This window comes from Armigeres subalbatus, chromosome 3, assembly GCF_024139115.2.
Source record: "Armigeres subalbatus isolate Guangzhou_Male chromosome 3, GZ_Asu_2, whole genome shotgun sequence".
Lineage (NCBI taxonomy): Eukaryota > Metazoa > Arthropoda > Insecta > Diptera > Culicidae > Armigeres > Armigeres subalbatus.
This window is the reverse complement of record NC_085141.1, coordinates 68018626-68045457: the sequence shown is the minus strand read 5'-3', so window position 1 is coordinate 68045457 and position 26832 is coordinate 68018626. Positions and strand designations below refer to the sequence as shown.

Below are 26832 nucleotides of genomic sequence, written 5' to 3'. Positions count from 1 at the left end.
TCGTGTAATTTGTGCAATCTGTAGAGTTTTGTGTAGAGTTTTTCCGAACTTCGGTGACCCTAAGATTATCACCCAAGCAGCACGTGCAACATCTTTCAAATAGCTGCTTGCTCCTAATAAACTGCATCATCAGAGCCACTTCCACTTTCAAAAACACAATGTTTCATTTCCGTTCCACTGATGTCGCAATCTACCTCTCAAATAACTTGGACGTTTGGGTTCAATATGTGGCATAGCAGAAGATTAGTTGCACAAATAAAATAACATTTCGGTACATGTTGCAAAAAACTTTGTGCTCAGCTCTGCCGTTCTACGCATACTAAATTCAATTTTAAAAATTTAATAAATTGTACTGCCCACGTGGTTGATTTTGCTAGATCACAATGATTCTTCTTCTTCTTATTGGCATTACATCCCCACACTGGGACAGAGCCGCCTCGCAGCTTAGTGTTCACTTAAGCACTTCCACAGTTATTAACTGCGAGGTTTCTAAGCCAAGTTAGGTACCATTTTTGCATTCGTATATCATGAGGCTAACACGATGATACTTTCATGCCCAGGGAAGTCGAGACAATTTCCAAGCCGAAAATTGTCTAGACCGGCACCGGGAATCGAACCCAGCCACCCTCAGCATGGTCTTGCTTTGTAGCCGCGCGTCTTACCGCACGTTTAAGGAGGGCCCCACAATGATATCATGTAGAATAAAAATCCTTTTAACTAGCCTTGTTCATCTCTAAAAGTGGCTACGCTTGCGAGAACTAAGTATTTAATACAATTTCTACAAGCAACACAAAATAACGATTCTGTCATATTGATGAGCACGAGACAAATATGCGTAGAAATTCAACAATGGGACAAATCGACTTGATGTTTTTTCAGTGAGTTTTCAAACAAAGTTTGATCTCTTCGAGCATTTCCGAGAAAAACACATCGAAATAGAGCGCTTTGTGATAAAAAATCAAAATCTCCAAAAGCTAACAAAATCTCCACAAGCCTATTAACTGCGAGATTTCTAAGCCAAGTTACCATTTTTTCATTGGTATATCATGAGGCTAACACGATGATACTTTTATGCCCAGGGAAGTCGAGACAAACCGAAAACTGTCTAGACCGGCGCCGTGAATCGAACCCAGCCACCCTCAGCATGGTCATGCTTTGTAGCCTCGCGTTTTACCGCACGGCTAAGGAGGTACAATAAAGTTACCAATCACTTTGTTGTTACTATGGTGCACTTGTTGCAAATCTCAAGGTTCATGGTTCAATTTTCAGTTGGATTTTGTGTTTTTATTTTCATTGTGGTCGCAAGATATTTAATAGACTCCACTTCTTGCACTTTTTGTAACACAAAGAAGTTCCACATATGACGCGATGTGCATAATTCAGATCTTTAGTAAGTCACATAACAGTTCCTGTTACTCGTTGAGAAATAAGTAGTGCTGCTTGGGCAGATAGTAGGCTTATAGATTTACTCGAACAGACCTTTGCCGGTAAGCTTTGTCTCTATTTTTAGTTGAATAAGGGAAAAAACCTGTTGGTCCCCTTTTCTTGCGTATTTTGCGCATAAGAAATAGTATGTTGGTCATAGCTTCTGAGCCCACAGTCCGATCTGGTTAAATTTTAATAGCAACATTGCGCCAGGATTCCCCGTCAAATGGAACCTGTTCCATTCATTCGGCCAATGCTAAGTTTCAAAAAGTGTGTATACGAAATTTTGTACACATACACACATACACACACATAACAATCATCACCCCGTGAGGATTGTCCTTAAAATGCTTCATATTCCTGACTGGTTATAAATCTATATACATAAAAATTAATTTCTGTCTGTCCGAACCTTATAGACTCTGTTGTATGCAGAGGTTTTTGGGGCTGGGAAAGATTCTTAAGATGGTTCGACACCCCTCCCACCTTTGGAAAGGGAGGCTCCCATATAAATGAAACACCAATTTCTTCCTAGCTTAAGAATTAATCAGATAATAAATCAATTTTAGGCGTAACAAAGTTCGTCAAGTCTGCTAGTAAATAAATAAAATAAACATGGTTAATAATTATGGCTGAAAATAGTTTGGTCACCTTACAGTTTCTAGAGAAACCCACAAATGATCAATCGAAGAGTAGGTTCACATGCCCAGTAAGGGTACTTACTCTTACTACTACTCTTACTCTTACTCTTACTCTTACTCTTACTCTTACTCTTACTCTTACTATTACTCTTACTCTTACTCTTACTCTTACTCTTACTCTTACTCTTACTCTTACTCTTACTCTTACTCTCACTCTTACTCTTACTCCTACTCTTACACTTATGCTTACTCTTACTCTTACTCTTACTCTTCAACTTACTCTTACTCTTACTCTTACTCTTACTCTTACTCTTACTCTTACTCTTACTCTTACTCTTACTCTTACTCTTACTCTTACTCTTACTCTTACTCTTACTCTTACTCTTACTCTTACTCTTACTCTTACTCTTACTCTTACTCTTACTCTTACTCTTACTCTTACTCTTACTCTTACTCTTACTCTTACTCTTACTCTTACTCTTACTCTTACTCTTATTCTTACTCTTACTCTTACTCTCGCCCTTACTCTTACTCTTACTCTTACTCTTACTCTCATTCTTACTCTTACTCTTACTCTTACTCTTACTCTCACTCTTACTCTCACTCTTACTCTTACTCTTACGCTTACTCTTACTCTTATTCTTACTCTTACTGTAGTACAGAACAAGCGAATATCATGGGTAATTTTCCATCGCCACCATCATTTTTTTTTGCCTTTCTCATATACTAAGTATACGTAAAGGCTTTATGATAACTCCAAAACCAAACTTTTGATAGAAGGCTCGGAGACTCATAGTGTTATTTACCAATCGACTCAGCTCGACGAATTGAGGTGATGTCTGTTTGTGTGTATGTATGTATGTGTATGTGTATGTGCGTATGTGTACAAAATTTTGTAGACTAAGGAACTAAGCGTTGGCCGAATTACTCGCAACAAGTTCCATTCGGCTGAGAATCCTGTCCCATTGTTTGCTATTGAAAATTGGCCAGATTGGACTATGCGATCAGAAGTTATGGCCAGAATACTGTTTTCTATGCGCAAAACACGCTAAAAAGCACTTACTCTTATTTTTTAGTATTTTTTTGCACGAGAAGGGCACCAACACCGCTAGGTGGATTAATCAGGGTTTTAGTGCTGACAATCGATCTTAATTTACTAAATTTTTAGAATTTTTCGTAATTAAATGCCGAAAATTCCTCTAGAAAGTCCCCTGGATATTCGTCCAGGAATCTTCCGGGTATTCTTTAAGGAATTCCTCCTGATATTCTCACTGTAGTACCTTTAAAAATTCCTCCAGAAACTTCTCCGGATATTCGTCGAAGAATTCTTTCGAATATTCCTCCAGTAATTCGTCCTGATCAGGGTTTGCAGAAATCGCTCTCAATAGATAACTAACAACGATAAAAGAGAGGCAAAAACTTTTCCGAATCATAGCAAGCCATGATAACAAATTTATCAAACTTGTACACAAGTGCGAAAAAACAGAATCGGATAAGCAGCCCCACAGAAAAATGGATATTCTCGCTTTGTTTTCGCTCATTTCATGTTGGTTACTACACAGCTGTGTATAACAAGTTGAAATGCATCATCAGAGCCAGTGCTCCCCGCGTTTGGAGCTTTCTAAAAGAAATTTATCATGAGGTATAGCCTCCCTATCATGACAGCTTGCGAAAAAAGTCTCTCGCGGTATGCTACTCATCGTATATGTATACAGAGATGATAAGTGAGAGACTTGTTCATTCTCTTTAGGATTCAATCCCTGGTACAGATATTCATTCAGGAATTCCTCCAGATATTCCTCCAGGAATTCCTTCCGATTTTCCTGCAGGAATTCCTCCTAATATTCTCCCTGGATTTCCTCCGGATATTCCTCCAGAAATTCTTATGGAGGAATATTCCTCCAAGAAATCTTCCGGATAATCCTCCAGGAGTTCCTCCGGATATTTCTCTGAGAATTCTTAAAGATATTTCTCTTAATATTCATCCAGGAATTCTCCCAGATATTCTTTCAACAATTCCTTTGAATATTCCTCCAGATATTCTTTCGAATATTCCTCCTGGAACTTCTCCGGATATTCCACCTTTATTTCCTTCGTATATTCCTCCGGGAATTCATGTAGAATTATTTTTTGAATTCTTCCTGATATTCCTCCCAGAATTCCTGCGGCTATTCCTCTTGAAATTCTTCCGGAAAATCCTCCAGGAGTTCTTCCCAATATTTCTTCAAATATTCGTGTAGGATTTTGTCGGAATATTCTACGGATATTCCTAAGGATATTCCTCCGGACATTCCTCCTGGAATGGTTCCGGATATTCCTCCAGAATTTCCACTGAATTTTCTTCTAAGAATTCGTCTATATATTTCTCCACAAATTCCTCCAAACATTTCTCCGGATATTCGTTCCAGAATTTGTCCGGATACTCGTCCAAGAATTCCTTCGAATATTCCTCCTGAAATATTCCCAAGAATTCCCTTGGGTATTACCCCAGGAAATCTTCCTGGTGTAGTATACGGGCGTATTCCTGTTGGATTATCCGGAGGAATTCCTGGAGGAATATCCGCAAGGAACTCCTGGAGGGTGATCCAAATTAATTCTTGGACGAATATCCGGACAAATTGCTGGAGGAACACTCGAAGTAATATTTGGAGGAATTCATGGAGAAATATTCGGACATATTCCTCGAGGAAATCCAATAGAATTCCTGTAGGAATATCCGGAAGAATTTCTGAAGGAATATCCATAGAAATGTCTAGAAGAATACCGAGGCGAATTCCTGGAGGAATATCCGGAAGAATATCCAGAGGAGGAATATCTAAATGTATTCATGGACTGGACTAATTTCTTGAGGAATATGCGGAGGAATAGAAAAGAGGAATTCCTGGAGGAAAGTCCGGAGAAAATTTCAGTGGAATATCTGGACAAAATCTTGAAGAAATTGGCGGGCCAGTCCGATTCTTGTTACCATCGAAGATGGAGTTCTGGCGATACACGTGAACGTAAGTTCGGTTCAATCTAATTCCATTGAAGGAATACCCTTAGAAACTCCTGGAAACTCCTTTCGTGAAATAATCACACAAATAAAAGTTTTTTTTTCATATATCCAAACGATTTCCTGATGGATTATTCGATGTAATGTTTTGAGGAATTCCTGGTAGAATATTCGGTCGCAATATCTAGACGAATTTCTTGAGAAATATCCGGATGAATTTTCGGAGGGAATTCCTGGAGGAATATCTGGAGGAATTCCTGGAAGAACATCCGGAGGATCTCCTGGAAAAAAAATCCAGAAGAATTTCGGGAGAAATATCCGGAGCAATTCTTGGAATAATATCTGGACAAATTTCTTGAGGAATATCTGAACGAATTCCTGGGGGAATGTCCAGAGGAATGCCATAAAATAAATATCCAGAGGAATGTCTGGAGAAATATCTGGACGAATTCCTGGAGGAATATCCGGCAGAAATTCTGAAGGAAATTACTGGTGGAATATTCTTAGGAACAGAGGAATATCCGGAAAAACTCCTGCTGGAATATCCAGAGGAATTCTTGAAGGAATTTTCACAGGAATTTCTGAGAAATTCTTGGAGGAATTTCCAGAGGAATTTCTGAGAAATTCTTGGAGTAGTATATGGACAAATTCCTGGAGGAATATCCGGACGAGTTCCTGGAGGATTTTCCGGAGGAATATCTGGAGGAGCATCCATAGGAATTTCTGGAGGAATATCTGGACAAATTCCTGGCGAAATATTCGAAATAATACCTGGAGGAATATAGAGATGGTTTTCTGGTGAAATATCTGGAAGAATTCCTAGATGCATATCCGCTCGAATATTTGAAGCAACTCCTTGAGGAATATCCGGAGGAATTTCTGGAGAAATTCTAGACTAACATTTGAAAAGGGCGTAACAGCCAAAATTTATTGCTTCTGATTCTCCGTCTACATATAAAGCTATGTATGGGGACAAAGAATCAGAAGGAATAAATTTTGGCTGTTACGCCCTTTTCAAATGTTGGTCTAGAAATATCTGGAAAAATTCCTTGAGTAATAGATGGACGGATTCCTGAAAGAATATCCAGAATACCTGGAGGAATATCTGGCGGAATTCCTGTAGTAATAATAGGATGGATTTATAGGAATATCTGGACAAATTCCTAGAAGAGTATCCGGAGGAATTCCTATAGGAACATCCAGAAGAATTACTGCAGAAATATCCGAAGGAACACCTGGAGGCGTATCCAGAGGAATTTCTGGTATCCGAAAGAATTTCTGGAGGAATATCTGGCGGAATTCCTGGAATAATATCCAGATGAATTCCTGGATGAATATCCACGAATTCCTGGAGGAATACCCGGAGGATTTCCTGATGGAATTCCTGGAGAAATTCCAGGAGGAATATCTGGAGGAATATCCGAATGAATTCCTGGATGAATATCCGCTCGAGTTCCTGGAGGAACATCCGAAGGGATTCCAGGAGGAATATCTGAACGAATTCCTGGAGAAATATCTGGAGAATTTCCTGGATGAATATCCGGAGGAACTCCTGGAGGCGTATCCAGAGGAATTTCTGGTATCCGAAAGAATTTCTGGAGGAATATCTGGCGGAATTCCTGGAATAATATCCAGATGAATTTCTGGATAAATATCCACTCGAATTCCTTGAGAAATATCCGGAGTATTTCCTGATGGAATTCCTGGAGGAATTTCAGGGGGAATATCTGAAGGAATATCCGAATGAATTTCTGGTGGAATATCCGGAAGAATTCCTGGATGAATATCCGCTCGAGTTCCTGGAGGAACATCCGAAGGGATTCCAGGAGGAATATCTGAACGAATTCCTGGAGGAATATCTGGAGAATTTCCTGGATGAATATCCGGAGGAACTCCTGGAGGAATATCCAGAGGAATTTCTGGTTGAACGTCCGGAAGAATTCCTGGAGGAATATCTGGCGGAATTTCTGGATAAATATTCAGCTGAATTTTTAGTGGAATATCCGGAAACATTTCTGGATGAATATCCACTCGAGTTCCTGAAGGAACATCCGAAGGGATTCCTGGAGGAATATGTGGACGAATTTCTGGAGAAATATCCGGAAAAATTGCTGGACGAATATACGCTCGAATTTCTGGAGGAATAACCGGAGAAAATCCTGAAGGAAATATCTGTTCGAATTCCTGAAGGATTATTTGAAGCAACATCTGGAGGGACATCCGAATTTTCCTATATTTGATTTCAATTTATAGACATATTTGATGAATTCTCGTTTGCAAATGTGAATGTGCTATTTTCTAGTGTCACGCTGGATACAAAATTAATCGCTCTCATCGCTCCTTCCTTGCCATGCGCCACGAGAAAATATGCTGTTTGCAGCTCTCCCAATTTTTGTATGGAATTACTTGGTTAAAGTAAATAGACGTTCGCTCAAAATTGTATGCGGTTGCATATACTTTTTATTACATCAAAATGAGCGTGAGAAAATTTCAAAACTTTTGTCCATTGGGTTTTGCGAAATTCGGTTGCATTGTGCCCCAAATCATTGGAGAGGGGTGCTGAGAAGCGAAAATATCATTTGCACAAAGCTCAGTATTTAGAGCTTAATTTAAATTTGAAAAATAGTAGATCCACGAAATATTCTAGGAACATTTGTCAGCTGGGATTAGCGAAATTCCTTCCCAATTCCGAGATACAAACATTTTAGTTCGAACACAACGCTCTACAGCGAGAGAGCTTTCCTCAGACCTTAAATTCCAGTGTGAAGACAATTTTTTAGCTTTTCTTTGGTATGCATATTGGACCTCTTCATGTTTTCAAAAAGTATCAAAAATTCAACCGGCCAGCCAAGAATCACAATTCTTATGCTAAAATAAGCCTCCTGTCAAATTTTCAGCTAATTCGGGTAAAATTTCGAGGTGGCTCAAGTTGATTTAGTGTTTTTGGGCTATTTTCAATTTTGGAAAAAATCTAACAAGAGATATAAACGCCGAAAACTATCGCAACAACCTCTATATGGAAGCTACTGGTATTCTCTACAAGTCTTGTGAACATTGCGATTCGTTCACGTTTTGACCATGTTAAAGTGATTTTGGGCTTTTCAGTGCATAACAACACTGTTTCCCCTAAAAGTCGTTGTTCTACAAAATTCTTGAATTTATGACAAATCATTGCTTATTTATTATAAAATTCTTCCCCTTTTTTGCCTGGATATTTGAGTAATACAATTTCCGATGTGTGATTTACCGTTAAATTCTTAAAAATCGGAAACTGAACATTTGTCATAAATTTACACGTTAGGATTTCTATAAACAAATTATTCGAACAAAGAAGCATTGGTTTTTGATGATATTTCATGCTTAAAACAAACGATTTTCAGATTTGGTTCATTGCACCATATGTCAAGTGAAAACGAAGCTTTTTTGTTCGAACAACTTGTTTGAAGAAACTCTAGCGTGCAAATTTATGACAAATGTCCAGCTTCTGATTTTCAAGAATTTAACGGTAAATCACACATCGGCAATTATATTACTCAAATGTTCAGGGAAAAAAGAGGAATAATAATATAATAAATAAGCAATGTATTGTCAAAAATCGAAGAATTTTGTAGAACAACGACTTTTAGGGGAAACAGTGTTTTTATGCATCACTTTAACATGGTCAAAACGTGAACGGAACGAATCACAATGTTCACAAGACTTGTAGAGTACACCAAAAGCTTCCGTATAGAGATATTTGCGATATTTTTTGGCGTTTATATCTCTTGTTAGATTTTTTCCAAAATTGAAAATAGCCCAAAAACCACCACGAAATTATACCCAAATTATCTGAAAATTTGACAGGAGGCTTATTTTAGCATAAGAATTGTGATTTTTGGCTGACCGGTTGATTTTTTGATACTTTTTGAAATATGAACTGTTGTTATCAGAAGTCGAGCACATCTGTATATTGGCCTCCATATACAGATGTGCTCGAGTTGCGGTTAGCGGCAGTGAAGAAGTCTAATGCATATGCCCTCTTCTTCTTCTTCTTCTTCTTCTTATTGGCATTACATCCCCACACTGGGACAGCGCCGCCTCGCCAGCTTAGTGTTCATTAAGCACTTCCACAGTTATTAACTGCGAGGTTTCTAAGGCAGGTTACCATTTTTGCATTCGTATATCATGAGGCTAACACGATGATACTTTTATGCCCAGGGAAGTCGAGACAATTTCCAATCCGAAAATTGCCTATACCGGCACCGGGAATCGAACCCAGCCACCCTCAGCATGGTCTTGCTTTGTAGCCGCGCGTCTTACCGCACGGCTAAGGAGGGCATATGCCCTCATATTATGCAACTCAACCCAAACCCAATACAAAGCAATGCAATCGAGCACATTTCCATTCAAAGAATAGATTAAATATCGTTACTAACTATTAGACTTTAAGCTCTGATTTATGCTCTATTCAAAATTGTGTGCACAGAAGCCCTTTCTGCACGGTGTAATGTGCCCACAGTGCACGCTTATGTGAAAACCATGCTTATGACTGCCGTTCTGAAAGAACCTATCTGTTTTTCTTATCATGCAACATAGCCCAATTAAAGGAAGGTAATTTTACCAATAACCGTGCTTTGTAAACATCGCCACAAAATAGTTTACCGTTTACAGAAATACACTAAGCGGCAGCAGCTTTGCCTTTCGCCAATACTGAATAATATTTAGTTTTAGATATCAAGTGCGAATTCCTCTCGATCCCTACCGCCACACACTGCAACCACCGATGACAGTGAGTTATGTACGAACTGAACCGTTCGTATAATTTGTTTACTAGCGCGATTTTACCTCCATCGATATTGCACAGCCACAACCTCTTTGTTGGTAACGCACTTCGCTCTTCACAGCATTCTAGCTTCCCCACAGGCCACAGAAGGGTTTGCTTACCGTACTATTTAGATCTAATTTATAACCATGCTCGGTAGGCAGACAGTGGAAAACGAAACGCAACCAACAGCCGGTTGGTTAATATCGAGAGCGATACTTCAGCATGTTACAGCAGATTCGCTGGGGGCCTGGATACAGTTAGAGATAATCCACTTCAAAAATTTGTTTGCTGTCCATCAAAATTATCGTCCCAGTCGTAATGCTGTCATAGGTACGCAAATCCCGTGTCATCCCAACATCAGTTGCTCCCAAGTTGTTGCGAGCACAGAAAAGGTGATCAGTCTAACGCGAGCAACCGAGCAGATAACAAGGCTGGAGGAAACTTTTAGCGTGCAGTGTTTCTGTGGTCTCACCCCGAACAATCGAAGAATACTTCACATAGTGCTCCAGTGAACGATTCGCAATGCTCACAAGACTTGTAGAGCACACCAAAAGCTTCCGTTAAGAGATTGTTGCGATACATTTCAGCGTTTATATCTCTTGTTAGCTTTTTTAGAAATTGAAAATAGCCCGAAACACTAAATCAACTTGAGCCACCTCGAAATTTTACCCGAATTAGCTGAAAATTTGACAGAAGGCTTATCTTAGCATATGAATTGTGATTCTTGGCTGGCCGGTTGAATTTTTGATACTTTTTGAAAACATGAACTGCCGCTAACCGCAAGTCGAGCACATCTGTATATTGGCCTCCATATACAGATGTGCTCGACTTGCGGTTAGCGGCAGTGAAGAAGTCTAATGCATATGCCCTCTTCTTCTTCTTCTTCTTCTTCTTCTTATTGGCATTACATCCCCACACTGGGACAGCGCCGCCTCGCCAGCTTAGTGTTCATTAAGCACTTCCACAGTTATTAACTGCGAGGTTTCTAAGGCAGGTTACCATTTTTGCATTCGTATATCATGAGGCTAACACGATGATACTTTTATGCCCAGGGAAGTCGAGACAATTTCCAATCCGAAAATTGCCTATACCGGCACCGGGAATCGAACCCAGCCACCCTCAGCATGGTCTTGCTTTGTAGCCGCGCGTCTTACCGCACGGCTAAGGAGGGCATATGCCCTCATATTATGCAACTCAACCCAAACCCAATACAAAGCAATGCAATCGAGCACATTTCCATTCAAAGAATAGATTAAATATCGTTACTAACTATTAGACTTTAAGCTCTGATTTATGCTCTATTCAAAATTGTGTGCACAGAAGCCCTTTCTGCACGGTGTAATGTGCCCACAGTGCACGCTTATGTGAAAACCATGCTTATGACTGCCGTTCTGAAAGAACCTATCTGTTTTTCTTATCATGCAACATAGCCCAATTAAAGGAAGGTAATTTTACCAATAACCGTGCTTTGTAAACATCGCCACAAAATAGTTTACCGTTTACAGAAATACACTAAGCGGCAGCAGCTTTGCCTTCGCCAATACTGAATAATATTTAGTTTTAGATATCAAGTGCGAATTCCTCTCGATCCCTACCGCCACACACTGCAACCACCGATGACAGTGAGTTATGTACGAACTGAACCGTTCGTATAATTTGTTTACTAGCGCGATTTTACCTCCATCGATATTGCACAGCCACAACCTCTTTGTTGGTAACGCACTTCGCTCTTCACAGCATTCTAGCTTCCCCACAGGCCACAGAAGGGTTTGCTTACCGTACTATTTAGATCTAATTTATAACCATGCTCGGTAGGCAGACAGTGGGAAAACGAAACGCAACCAACAGCCGGTTGGTCAATATCGAGAGCGATACTTCAGCATGTTACAGCAGATTCGCTGGGGGCCTGGATACAGTTAGAGATAATCCACTTCAAAAATTTGTTTGCTGTCCATCAAAATTATCGTCCCAGTCGTAATGCTGTCATAGGTACGCAAATCCCGTGTCATCCCAACATCAGTTGCTCCAAAGTTGTTGCGAGCACAGAAAAGGTGATCGCCGGAATCAGTCTAACGCGAGCAACCGAGCAGATAACAAGGCTGGAGGAAACTTTTGGCGAGCAGTGTTTCTGTGGTCTCACCCCGAACAATCGAAGAATACTTCACATAGTGCTCCAGTGAACCCGCGATCACCAAAATGCATTCACCGGGATCATCCGTGTCGGGATATTTGCTGCTGATGTTGGTGCAGATAGTGTTCATAATAGTGTTTGGATTTTTCACGGATTACTCAAAGGATTTGCTACCGCACAATGCAACCGTTGCGATCGAAGAGACTCAAGAGGAGAAACCACTGCCGAAATACCCACGTGAGTGTTGATGTATTATGGTACCTACCTGTGATATAATGTTATAATTACCGAATACGAGCTAATCTTTCAGAAAATATAAAATCTTGTGCAAGATGCGTGGCAACGTGTTGCACATTTTCCGAGGCCGCTACCAATTAAAATTATTTAAATTTCAAAATGTGCGAATCCGTATGTTGAAAGGTAAAGTTTGAAAATATAAGGATCCTAGAAATTTAAACTTATTCACTAAAAGAAAAGAAACGTAAATCTACGACTACGATTATCTCCCTTATGTATTGAGCATTATTAACGGTTACTTTCGTGATTTCCAAGGAAATACGAAACTTTCAAGACTAGTCAAAAAACTATATGTGTTAATTATAGGGTGTCCCAGCAAATAACTATAAGCATGGTTTGAAAAAACGACTTTGGTCTTTAGTTTTTGGAAAAAAAAACTTCTACACAGCTTGCCTGCTCAAGTGACTGCTAAAAATCTCTAATTAATCCACCCAAAGGTGATGATGCCTTATTCGTGAGTTTGAAAAGGCTATACAGCATTTATGAAAAGTCTAACGTATGACTGATAGGCTAATAAGACTTATTTTTCTCCTTCATTTATTCGCACATTGTAAAATTTCACGTCAAACGCAATTCGTTGCGATGATGAGTCTTCTTCATCTTCTTCTTCTTCTTATTGACATTACATACCTCACTGGGACATTGCCGCCTCGCAGCTTAGTGTTCATTTAGCACTTCCACAGTTATAACCCGCGAGGTTTCTAATCCAAGTTACTATTTTTGCATTCATATATCATGAGGCGATGCACGATTATACTTTTATGCCCAGGGAATTCGAGACAATTTCCAAACCGAAAATTGCCTAGACCGGTTTCGGGAATCGAACCCAGCCACCCTCAACATGGTCTTGCCTTATAGCCGCGCGTTTTACCGCTAGGCTAAAGAGGGTCTCTATACGATGATGAGTATGAGTGCCCAAAAAAGTAGTTTTTCCTATACAAAATTTGAAATCAGTATTTTGGCCATAACTTTGAAGCCCACACACACAAGGTCTTCCACACAAAAGTTTATCGTATATAACTTCTTACGGGATATTGTTTTAGCATATACGGCTTCACTTCTTCTTTTGTTTTTCTTATAGTCCATTTTGTATCTTGTTTGGTCGACTTTATTCTTCAGTGTTCTCAGATTTTTCCACATCGAGATCGGAAAAAATATGTTTTAGGGTAAAGCTTGAGCGATTTTCCTATCCAGCATATGGTACGTAAGAACCGATTTATGTCCTAAAATGCAAACTCTCCACTCCTATGGAACGCAACGGATTACAAAATGTCTTGATGCTCTTACTTATCTTCCATTTTCGCTATCTGACCCCTGTGAATGTTGTAAATAGTGCACCATTTGTGCTCGGTCTGTTTGCACTTTTCAAGGAAAAGGCTTGGCATTTTCTTGAGAAACCTTTTCAAAAGTCATTTGTGAATCACAGAGCTTAAGATCGAATTGTAAAAAATGATGCACAGTAATGATCTGATATTTAAACGTCATCTAAAAACAACAGTAGTGCATCGAAATCGCGCTTATACCATCTGAGACAACGCATAGCGGAATGTAAAGTTTTTCATGGATATTTTACCTCATTTATCGAAAGTTGACAAACACAGCTAGCAGATTCCATTACAAAATTGCACAAAATCTAAAGAAATATTATAATTATCAAATTAAAAAAAGTGCTGTTAGCGTGTAACACATTGAGTAAATCGCCTGTTAGCTAGAAAATCTCAGAACGGACTTGGTGGTCATACAACAACTACTTCTTCCTAATACATAGAAAGTCGTGGGTTCAATTCCAGGCTCGTTCCATTCCTCCTCAAGATCTAGCAATTGCTATAACTGGAAAGGGATTTTCATACCGTTTCCATCTTCTATCCTATACCTTCAAGTTGACTCATTCTAGCAAGTAACTGCTAGTTGGTGCTAGTGGGTTTCCAATTAGAATATAACCACTCTTCCATTACTATCACATTGGCAATCCGTTAACCAAGACGAACCTAACCCCCAAGTTCCAATAAAATTCTTCATGATCTCGTACGAGTGCAAAGGACTTCTCGGCTTGCAGTGAACGAGTTATTGTATCATCAATTCCTTCCTATCCCTGATAGACCGTGAGGACGTGGTCAGCGTCGCTATGGACTATGTAAAATCTAGAGCTGTCAGACATTGATATTGCATATCCCATGCTTCTATCCATTGGTTCCCTGTGCAATTGCGATTGTTCTGGTCAGTCACGGAGTAGCAACTACGGAATGCACGGCCATCATGCTCATGTCTATGCCCCAGCCCCATGCTCATGTTAGCTAGAAAATATGAAAATACAATGTATACACATATACATACACTTTTTGCATTGGTATGGAGGAGTAAAGAGATGTTTGGTACATGGCCGGTTAATGCCGTGAACGTGATGACCTTCTGCCTCAAAAAATCCTAAGATATTTAATTTCAATATGGAAATATGAACTACTGAAAAAAAATCAATGAATTATCACGAAAAGAGAGTTGAGTCCTTCTTTCAAGATAAAATGCGAAAGCACAACAATTATTAATTTTTTTATGCACAAAGTTCCTATTTTTTTTCATTGAGAATGACTTCAACGCAAGGAATCGTGTTTATACCTTTAATTATTTATGAGATCTTCTGATCTAACAAAACAATTAAGAAAATTGATATGTCGTACAAGCCTGATACCTACATTTAAAAAGTATGATTCGCCATACAAATAACATGGTGAGCAACCATGCGTCCCCATTACACCAGTCCAGTTTGATATGAGAAGAAAAACATTTTAAGTTCGACAAAACCCTCCCCTCCCCAATCTGGTTGTGCTGGCGCGTATGATTTGAAGTTTGATGGAGTTCTCAGCCGGTTCGAGCTCACATTGACAGGAAATGCAGATTATATGTCAACGACGAATTCCATAGAACATTGAATTAATTAATTAGGTACTTAGTAACCACTTCCCCTATCAGCAAATCAACCGGTCATCCCAGAATCACAGTTCTTATTTAGCAACAAGCCTTCAGTCAAATTTCCAGCTGATTTAGATGGAAATTCAAGGAAGGATGGATGGGCAATATGCCCTAGCTAAGCAAAGACTGCTTTAATGTCTAAACTGTAATTATTTTCATGGGTATTTTATCTCATGCAACAGTTAAACAATACAGTTAACTGATGCCATCTAAAAATTGTAGCATATCTCAATCAAATTGATAATAGTCACATTTAAAAAAATGGAGGCGAGCAAGCCTAGGGCTGAAATTCCCCCTCATAAAATCGTTCATTCAAAATAATTGCCTACATTACGGCTCTTACCAACTATGTATGGTAAATCAACTGAAGGCTTGGCCCAATCTCACCCCTTTTTTGCGTGCATTGCTCGTTGCTACGAAAAACCAGAACCGTTATATAAATATTAATAAAATTCTATAAAACAACAACAGATTATCGTAACATGATAACCAGGTATCCATTGATCTAAAAACTAGTTATGTAATATATTTGTGGGGCATTACTGACACTATTTTAATACGGGTTCATTCGCTCAATAGTTTTACATTCAAATTCCAAGCGTTATCGTACGAGCACAATTAGTTCTTGGAATTTGTTTTGTGATTTCCTATACGTGAATTTTAATATAATTTCGAACCGTTTGAAGTTTTCATCAAAATTCGTAACAGTTTCTAAGAGTTGAAACATTTTTCGTTTTTGGCCCAATCTTACCCCCTAGGCCCAATGTCACCCCGAACGACGGTATTAAGTTTAGTTTTGTTACGGCCATGCCAAATACGGTAAATATACACGCTTAGTTGGGATAACCTAAAAGTCGGTAAAAAATACCGATTATCGAACTAAAGTGCACATACCTAAAAAGTCGGTAATTATCGATTACCTAAAGTTAGGTAATGGTGGTCAACAAAAATTATCGTTAAAAATGACCGATTTCGGAACGTTACTTTTTACCGAAAAAGAGGTTTTTCTTTCTGGTTTTGGTTTTGTGAAAACGTTAGAAATTACCGATAATTAGGTTTTTACTCGGTGGTTTGTTTATGAGAAAAACAATTCTTCCAATAATTTATTTTATTCTTAAATATAATGAATATGGGAGCTAGACATAAAGTATTAATGGTGTTGCCAATGCACATCATTGCGGGACTATCTGGCGGTACCTAATCTCATCTAATCTAATCAAGGACGACCTGGACTTGTAGTATCCGGAAACGGAGTGCGGCGATGAAGGATGAACGACGAGCTCGCATGGCATGTTGCAAGTATTCTTTACGCAGCAATTCTGCAAAAGACCCGGCTGGTCCAATATACCATAAAGTGCAGCTAGCAAGACAGCCAGGCAAGATGTAAAACAACTTGGCCAGCGTGGTGCACAGCCAGGAAAATGGGATATGGCTGCGATCCGAGTATTGTCGCGTCAGATGATGCAATATTAGCTGTATAAATGTAGGCAAAACAAATAAAAAAAAACAATAAAAATCTCACTTTTCAAAACAAACCTTATGAAGAGGACTGTGTTCGAATCCTTGATCCGGTCTAGGAGTTTTTCGGGTGAGAAATTTGTATGACATTCCGGGGGCACAGAATATTCGTGTTTATCGCAAGATATGTGCATTCTTGAATGGCCAACCGGTTGAGAAACCAACCCTGTAAGGATTTGCTCAGTATAATGAACTGCCGCCCCAAAGTTCTAGTCGATGTTCTAGTTCTTGATGGAATATGATACCAAGGAATCATTTTCCGGATTCCTGTAAATCAGCGGTTCTCGACCTGGGGTACATGTACCCATGGGGGTACCTTCGCTGGTGCTAGGGGGTACCTAGTACACAAATGCGTAATGGCGGACGTATTACAATAACAATCCAATCCAAATTTTGTCTTGTACATAATATGCATTATTTATTTATTTATTTATTTTCTAATTATTATTCTAATAATTATTTATTTATTATTACTAAGGCCTGAGTGACCTGTGCAGTGCATAAAAGTGTTCTCCATTCAGCTTGGTTCATGGCTGCATATCGCCAACCACGTAGGCTGCGGAGGTTCCGAAAATCGTCTTTCACCTGATCGATCCAACTTGCACGCTGCGCACCCCGCCTACTTGTTCCCGTCGAATCGTTGTCAAAAACCACTTTCACCAGATTACTACCCGACATTCTGGCTGCGTGCCCAGTCTACCGCAGTCCGATATTCGCGGTGTGTTACCGACTGATCGGAACAATTTGGAAACATGGTAGTCAACTCATAAAATAGGAGGTAAGATGTCTGAGTAGTAACCCCTTTTTGTTGAAAACCCCTTAATACGTCAGTGTTGATCAAACATGTAGCCTACCTATCCCCCTAAAACTATAAAAGTCTTCAACGTTAAGGAGGTGGTACCCCTGATATTAGTTCCTGTGAGAGAAGAGAGATGGTGAAAAAAAAGAGGGAACTGGTAGAAGATTCGGGAGGGACGAACGATCGTGGAGATAGTCTTGAGAAAGCGACGAATACGGACGTAAGCAAGCTAGTTAAAAGCAAGTCAAGAGGAGTGTGTCCGACCGCGTGTGCGAAATTTGGAAACCAGCGCAAGGGAAAAGCTTTAAGAGCCGTTTGTCCACGACAGGCAATTTGGGACCTCAAGGCGAAGAGTAACCGGCGAGTTCATCGCTGGTGGCCAACGAGCAACGCTATCGTTGGGCCACACGCAACGGTTGACGGTAGCCCTCCTTTCAAGAGGCTCGGAAGCCTCCTTTCAAGAGGCTCGGAAGCCTCCTTTCAAGAGGCTCGGAAGCCTCCTTTCAAGAGGCTCGGAAGCCTCCTTTCAAGAGGCTCGGAAGCCTCCTTTCAAGAGGCTCGGAAGCCTCCTTTCAAGAGGCTCAGAAGCCTCTTTTCAAGAAGCCTGGAAGCCTCCTTTCAAGAGGCTCGGAAGCCTCCTTTTAAGAGGCTCGGAAGCCTCCTTTCAAGAGGCTCGGAAGCCTCCTTTCAAGAGGCTCGGAAGCTTCCTTTCAAGAGGCTCGGAAGCTTCCTTTCAAGAGGCTCGGAAGCCTCCTTTCGAGAGGCTCGGAAGCCTCCTTTCAAGAGGCTCGGAAGCCTCCTTTCAAGAGGCTCGGAAGCCTCCTTTCAAGAGGCTCGGAAGCCTCATTTTAAGAGGCTTGGAAGACTCCTGTTAAGAGGCTCTGAAGCCTCAGGTTTCAAGAGGCTCAGAAGCTTCCCTCCAAGAGGCTTGGAAGCATACTTTCAAGAGGCTCAGAAGCCTCCTTTCAAGATGCAAAAGAAGCCTCCTTTTAAGTGGCTCGAAAGCCGCCATGCAAGAGGTTCGAAAGCCCTACAAGAGGCTCAGAAGCCTCTTATCAAGAGGTGTGGAAGCCTACTATTAAGAGATTCAAGGGCTCGGAATTTTTTCCCTGGCCTGGAAGCCTACTTTCAGCAGGGGGTACCTCAATTAATGCAATAGTTCGAAGGGGTACCTCACAAGAAAAAGGTTGAGAACCGCTGCTGTAAATAAACAACAGCTCCTGTACTCGAAAGTTGGTCCTTAACAATGGAACACTTACCATCAATTTTCAATCGTAAATTAGTCCGACGAAAGCAGCAGCAGGAACAGGAAGTGGATATTGCAGGAGATTTATAGGAAAGGAAGTGCACAATAGATAGACAGCAGCAAACAACTGTTTTTTGCAAACACATGAAAAATGTAATTTTAGGTAAAAAATAACGTCCTCGTCTGAAAACGGCAAATACCTAAAAGTAGGTAAAAACTAACGTTAATTATCGTTAATTTTTACCGATATTTGTAGTAAACATCCAGTACCTAATTTTAGGTAAAATAAAAACCTAATTTTAGGTAATCTTATCTAAGCGTGTAAGGGAGTACCAAAACGGCGTTTTGCCTCGGAGAACATTTTGGAGCCTCTTCCACCTACCCATCAAGCATTATCGGAAAGTCTAAGAAAAGGATAAAAATAAAAAAAGTGCGTCCGATTTTTCAAGGTTTATCGAAATTAGATTACATTTAGCAAGGTTAATCTAACTTAAATTTCGACAAAAAGTTTCCTATCACAATCTTTTTGTCAAACAGCGATCCACACAATAATGTAATACACAGGATTTTGTTTTTACACGATTTTTTTCGCTCGTATTTTTGATCGTTTGACTTCAACTTACCACCAAAATCTTCGCAACATGTTTCAAAAAATCCAGAATAAATCAAAGAAAAATCACATGATAATTAATATGCGTTAAACATTCAGGATCAGTACAAAATTGAAAAAATGTAAATCGTGTAAAAACAGAATCCAGTGTATTTATTTTGGTATTTCGATCCAAACAAAACCATCCTTACAAACATTGGATTCCCTATACTCAAACGACTGCATTTGCAATTTTAATAGTTTTTGCAAATTTGGATGTAATTTAATTGTACACACGTCATTTCAAGTTTGTATGGAAATTACTGTGAAAATCGATCCTAATGTATAAGACCGTTCCGTGAGGTGGCCCATGAAATATTCAAATGTAATCAACACGTTTCGAAACAAAGACAACCTGTTTCCTTGTAAAATTTCTTATTTTATCAATTTACTTATATATTTTTAGAGCTTAATTGAGGGGGTTAGAAGCAGAGGGCTGCAAGTGACATTTTTGTCAAAATTGAGTTGGTTATAGCAAAACAATCTTTGGTTCTAGAGTTTTGCGGCAGTATGCCGATCTGGTTTGTACGATGTTTATAATAAATGTGAAAATAGGGAGCGTTAAGGAACGTTTTTCCATAAAAGTTACTGTTTTTATAGTAATTTTCATACAAATTTCAAACTGTGTGTGCTCACTCAAATTACATACAAATTAACTAAAAATTCAGTAGGATCATCAAAATGGCATATAGCATAGCATAGCATATCTGACCGCACACTTTCCTGGGTTGGCTGTCGATAGGGACGTTAGATGCGCCAGAAAAACAGCCTGGGGCTTGGCATGTTTTTCATTCAACGATCCCTTTGTTCAACACCTGGCCAGGTCCTTAAGATCAGTGGGGATTTGGGTGGGAAGTGTTGATTAGATCAGAGCATTAGTGATTAATCATAGATTTAATCATGATTAATGAATAATAGGTTATTTAATCATTATTCATTAATCATAATCATACAAAAAATACGATTCAATCATTAATCACTAATCGTTATTCATAGATTTTTGCATTTAATCATTAATCACTTATCGTATTCATGATTGTTTTGAGTTTATTCATTAATCATCAATTTTAATCATTGCATACATTGCTTTTATTCATTATTCTTTAATCATAATCATACAATTTTTATACCTTTAATAACATAATTTGATAGAAAGGTTACATGATTATAGATCACTATACAAATCAATCAATTTGATTATTCATAATCATTAATCATTAATCATACCGATCGTTAATAATTATTCATACACATATTGTGTCAACATTTAATCACGATCGGTAATCGTTAATCATACTTCAATCGTTTTATTCTTTAATCATAATCGTTAATCATTGTCAAAAATTATTTTAATCGTTAATCATAATCATTAATCATTGTCTACAATGAATAAATCATTAATCATAATCTTTAATCATAGAGTTGAATGGTTTAATCATAAGAAATTTAATCATTCATTGGAAGCTTTATTCATTAACGCTCTGGATTAGATACCTACTTAAGAAGATGCGGAGAACTCGCGAGACCTTCATAGGTATCTGGAGTTGGAGTTTGAATGGGTTATTAAGGAGTGCTTTTCTTGGCGAAAAAGCATAAATATTATATTTTTATTGGTATTGATATTGTAAAAGGTGATGTTTTGTTCTTGAATGTAATATGAATAAATAGATTTTGGCAAAACAATTGCATTGATTTTGCAATCTGCAGCATATTTCTGAAATAATAAATTGTAATAACATTAGACTTTGTAGTGTGATGCTACTTCAGAATCTTCGTCAGCACCCAATGTTTCTGAATGTGAAGATCAATAAATGTTGTTTGGCTAGGTAAATCGTTTATGACAAGATGATTGTTTATAAATGTTTATGCGAGATTATTCAAAATATATGGAGCTCCGTGGTGATTTAAGTATAGAGAAAAATGTTGAAATTTATGAAAATCAAAGGAGAGCAAAATGATCCTTGGTGTGAAACAAACTTCACCAGCAACACTTGCTTCAGCTGAAAAAGGAAATATAAATATCTATATTGGGATTACATTATTTGAAAAATAGTTCACAGTGTCTCTGACCGAAGGACCTCAGCTTCAAGAAATCAGCGTCACCAGATCACTAACTAATCGAGTCTTATTTATATCCGCGGAATCTAGGATAGGATGTGCCAAGTAGTCATTAAAAATCGTACCGATTTTCTGTCACAATCGTTGAAATCGGTTGAAAATGACAGTCGATTACTTGGATTGGCGCCGGCGTGTTTTTCGTAGGGCAGCATGTTGTTAGTTTGGCCATAGATATAGTCGAAGTCGAGTCAAGTACGAGATACTGAAGACAACCTTACTGTTGATGTTGAAATACGTATCTGTCAAGATACAATCAAATGGTGGAATTAAATGGGATAGTAGAAACTCGTCTTATGACAAGTGAATGGGATAAGATTCCGCGTCGAATGCAACATCAACAAAGAATGATTAAATCTAAACTATAAAAGTGTACTCACCTTCCAGTATCTCGCATACAGTAACCTCCCATTACCGCAGGTATTTGTCTCGGGGAAAGTTTTGTTTTGCACTTCCGACGCAAGGTGTCAAACTTTAACACATTCACGTTCCAATCGCACAAGCCTTGGCGTAGCGCTATAGTAGCTGGTACAGAGGGGTTCGTGCACTGGTTGCTCTGGTCCAGTTTACACGTAAGAAATTCCGCATCGAACTTCGCTAGCATCATTTCAACGTCCACCACTGTAAACAACTTCGGAGGGTGACCGTTTCTTTGTTCGTTATTTCTTGAAGGATACAGCGATACTTGTTTAATGTAATTGGGTTCTGGACTGAATTCAACGGTGGATGCTTCCGCTTAAAATATAGAAGTCGACGAAGCAATCGCTTCTACAGATGCAAGTCTTTCTTCGCTATCCATCCAATGCCTTATGATTATTTTACTTATGAAATTATAAATTTGTCCTATAAAAAAAAATTTATAGCGCAAATTGAATAAATTATGTAATTCCAGAACATCTCCGAACAATTATCAAAGTGGCTCCAACACATTGTCTAATGTACTAGTTGTGCTAATTCATTTAAATAAAAAAAATCCTACACTACAGCAGGACTACCCCGAACTCAGAGATCATACTGTTATTTTCAGGTACTTACCATTTAAAACCGTCTTTCCTCACCACTTCGAAAGTGAAGTTGGCCGGAATGTGAACAAGGAAATACGCAGCGTCATATGAAAAACAGCGTCACGTACAATCAGAATACTTGAAAATAAAATAAGTTTTACTGAATTTAATTTAAACTTTAGAATATGGCTTATTATATTTATTTACGAAATTTCGGTGATTTTGATATTTGAACAATAAAAAAAGGGGAAAAAAATCTGTAAAATAATTACCAAACAGTTCTGCTATTGAGTTTTCGGTGAAATTTCTTGAATTATTTATTTTTCTGTTTAATGCTTCCGAATCTTATTGTTGGTAAATTTCTGCTTCTTCTTGCAACTTGACATGCTCGATTGCAGCCTCTCGTGTTGAAAATTTATACTTGTCCATAAAAATACGGAGCCCCCATTCGAATATTAAGATACTGTCAATAAATTCTGTAAACTTTTAAAATAAAAATTCTATTATGAATTAATGTGAATTGATGGAAATATCTGAATCTATCTCCCTAAAGTGCAATTTTGACCTCTCTTATGCGCTTTTCATGTTACATTTGAAATATATAAATCATAATTAATGAAACCTTCTCGGCTAACCTTTAACTTCCCGGTATTAAACATGAATTTGAAAGATAATGCTCATCACAAAAAAAAAACTAATGAAGGAGCATGTGTGCTCCACTGTGTCTGTTTTTTTTTTGTAGGCCTACTCCACAAATATATTAAGATAAGATTTGTCTACATCTTTAGAGTAAAATCAGCAGTGATTCAAATCGTTCGGGGCTGTCAGTTTGAATATGAATCTGAAACATTGAATTTCCCAGCAGCTGTTCTAGATTCAGTTTTTATACCAGTCAACTGTCAAAAAAATAAAACTGGTATAACGCTCCATTCTATTTTCTGCAGATTTGAACCACGATTGAATCACGAGATTCAAATATTTTTCAATTGTTTTGGTGTATGGATGCGTCATTTTATCTACGGATCAATCCACTTTGCAATTCCGGCGCCTTTCTTGGCAGTAACCTAATGATTTCAATTAATTGAAAATTTGAAAAACATGAATAGAACACTGCTGGGGAAACCAGCGAGTTTGTTCTATTTTGCTCCAGATGCAAACTAGAATAGTGGTAGAAAATTTAGAATCAAACTGAATCACTCCTGATTTCACCCTTAGAGTAAAATCAGCAGTGATTCAAATCGTTCGGGGCTGTCAGTTTGAATATGAATCTAGAACATTCATTTTCCCGGCAGCTGTTCTAGATTCATTTTTTATACCAGCCAAATGTCAAAAAAATAAAACTGGTATAACGCTCCGTTCTATTTTCGGCAGATTTGAACCACGATTGAATCACGAGATTCAAATATTTTTCAATGAATCGCCTGCTTTGAGCGTGCTTACAGCGGCACACTAGGAGTTAACTTTTGGAAATCAGTATGGCGAAAGGCTTTATTAATATTTCGAAAATAAGCACCCTAATCGAAAAAATATTTGGTAGGCGTAAGAGCGGACACCTTCCTACATAACTGGTACCAAATAGTTTTTCGTGAAAAGTTCCTACTGGTGAGAAAACCCGCGTTAGATGTTTTTCGCCATACAAATTTCTGGTGGTTAACTCATGCTGGCTATTTTGCGCATATACTATAGCGCCTGGATGTGACAGCGGTGGGTAGGAAATCAACCACTGCCAATAATTCATTGTTTTGGTGTATGAATGCGTCATTTCATCTACGGATCAATCCACTTTGCAATGAATCGCCTGCTTTGAGCGTGCTTACAGCGGCACACTAGGAGTTAACTTTTGGAAATCAGTATGGCGAAAGGCATCTAATGTTAAATATTTCGAAATTAAGCACCTTTATCGAAAAAATATTTGGTAGGCGTAGTAGCGGACACCTTCCTACATAACCGGTACCAAATAGTTTTTCATGAAAAGTTCCTACTGTTGAGAAAACCTGCGTTAGATGTCTTTCGCCATACAAACTTCTGGCGATTAACTCTTGCCGGCTATTTGCGCATATACGATAGCGCCTGGATGTGGTAGCGGCGGGTAGAAAATCAGCCACTGCCAATAATTCATTATGGCGCCTTTCTTGGCAGCAACATAATGATTTCATTTAATTGAAAATTTGAAAAACATGAATGGAACACTGCTGGAGAAACCAACATGTTTGTTCTACAGTGGACCCCCGGTAATATGACCGCTTTTAATCTGAACACTTTTTAATTTGAGACCCGTTCGTTTGAACATCGTTCAAATTAAAAATGGTTCAAACGTCATTTACCACGTGGAATCGAGAAAAGAAAAATGGAGCATCGTGAAACGGAACGCAGAATCAAAACAAACCAGCAAAGAGAGCAGCCAGAAACCAGTTTTTCTGATGCAAATAGAGTAACCAGAAGTTCAAATTAAAAATGAACCCCGTTAATTTGAATGAGGTAGCGTTCAAATTATCGGGGGTCCACGGTATTTTGCTTCAGATGCAAACTAGAATAGTGGTCGAAAATTTAGAATGAAACTGAATCACTACTGATTTCACTCTTAGAGGAACTAAAAGTCCTACAAAAGTAACACAAACATAATATAAATGATAAACAATAAAAAATTACCACTCCTTTTTCTTCTTCTGGCACAAAGTTTTCATCTAGATGCATTGACATCTTGTACTGTTGATCTTCGGTGAGGATTGCTGAAAGCTCTGGTGTGAAAGTGACCAGGTCTACTATATGGTGATGGCGATCACTAATATGTTTATATTTTTCGTAAATTTGTTTCAATTCAGTTTCGTATTTGAATAAAGTTGCAAATATTTCTTCAGGTTTCATATTGTGACAGTCTCTGCGAATGTATCATAGTCAAAGTAAAAATATATATTTCATAGGGAGCATCCATAAATTACGTAACGCTAGGAGAGGGAGGAGGTTGTTCGAAGTGTGACAATCCATAAAAAATTTAAATGATTCATACTAAAAGTGTGACATAGGGGGAGGGGGGTTGAAAATGGTCAACTTCTGCGTTACGTAATTAATGGATCTTCCCATAGGTTGTGTAATTGAAGTAACCTTTTTTCAACTTCAACTATCTGTTTCTCTGGTAATGTCGATAGTAAAGCTTCCAAAACTTCTACCGCTCTCTGCATGCTTTCCAGTGAATTATCACCATCGCCATTCGTAGATACAGGGGCACTTGATAAGGATTCCCCCATTTTTTTATTAGTTATTTTATCTTGACAAGACTTTTTGCGAAATTTTGATTTAATGTGCGGCTGCTGCTGTTCTCTCGTTGAATGTTTTATTTGTATGCTCCGATGATTAAATTTTGGAGGTATATTCATTTTCCTTGCTTTTCGGTTAGTTCTACAGCTTCGTCTTTTCTTATTATAGATATTCTGGATCTTTGCCATCTGACCTTTGATGAGCGTGTTTAGCAAACAATTCAGCAGCTTCTCAAAGCAAACGGAGCATACTAAATGCTTATAGTCCTGAAAATCGATGTACTCTTTCAAACGTGACTTTACCATAGATCTGTTTTCATTAAGAAATTGACGAAATTTGTTCGTAAAAGCCATCTGCAGTAAAATTCCTATTTCCATAGCAGAGCTATTGGGAAAATTATAATTCGCGGCATTATCAAATTTTTTGTGTCGAATGAAGCTGTATTGTATATTTTTTGAACTTTCATCCGAGCACTCCATGTTCAACTTGTCTCTGCAACATGTATGCTCCAGGTTTTAGTTGCGATCCAACAACGTATACCAATGCGTTCAGCTCTGAATTATCGGGTGAGTCAATATGTTCAAAATCAATCGGCTCAAACGGACGTGTCAGTACATCTTCCTCGCATATGTACAACGGGTCGACATTATCATCTGGCTCTATGGGCAACAAAGTTGATGCATCGCTCTCAACGCAATTTGTATTAGAGTCGTTGTCCAAATTTCTTTGGATGCATCCGTATTTAATAGCAACACCGAATTGGTGTGCATTTGGTTGGTCATTGCTACCACATGATCGTCTAACCCGACTGAACTCATTCTCCAGTGGGTCCTGATCAGTGTAGCCAAGACACAAGCACTTGAATCCATGCTGGACATGCAGATTATGCCAGAGAACTTTCAATGCACTTATGTTTTGCAAGTACATATCCTGCAATGCACGGCGGATGCATTTGAACCGGCTTTAAACAAGTTTCAGCATCTTCCAAA

At 38.6% G+C, this 26832-nt stretch overlaps 1 protein-coding gene across 1 annotated transcript in view; it reads left to right on the top strand.

Moving 5' to 3' along the window:
- Window positions 1–11770: 11770 nt before the first annotated feature.
- LOC134227653 (ammonium transporter Rh type A-like) overlaps window positions 11771–26832 on the top strand; it is a 36146-nt gene continuing 21084 nt past the window's right edge. Inside the window, exon 1 of the mRNA XM_062709305.1 lies at window positions 11771–12230. Within this exon, the coding sequence (XP_062565289.1) occupies window positions 12059–12230 (172 nt within the window). The 5' untranslated portion in view covers window positions 11771–12058. The remainder of the gene's footprint in view (window positions 12231–26832) is intronic.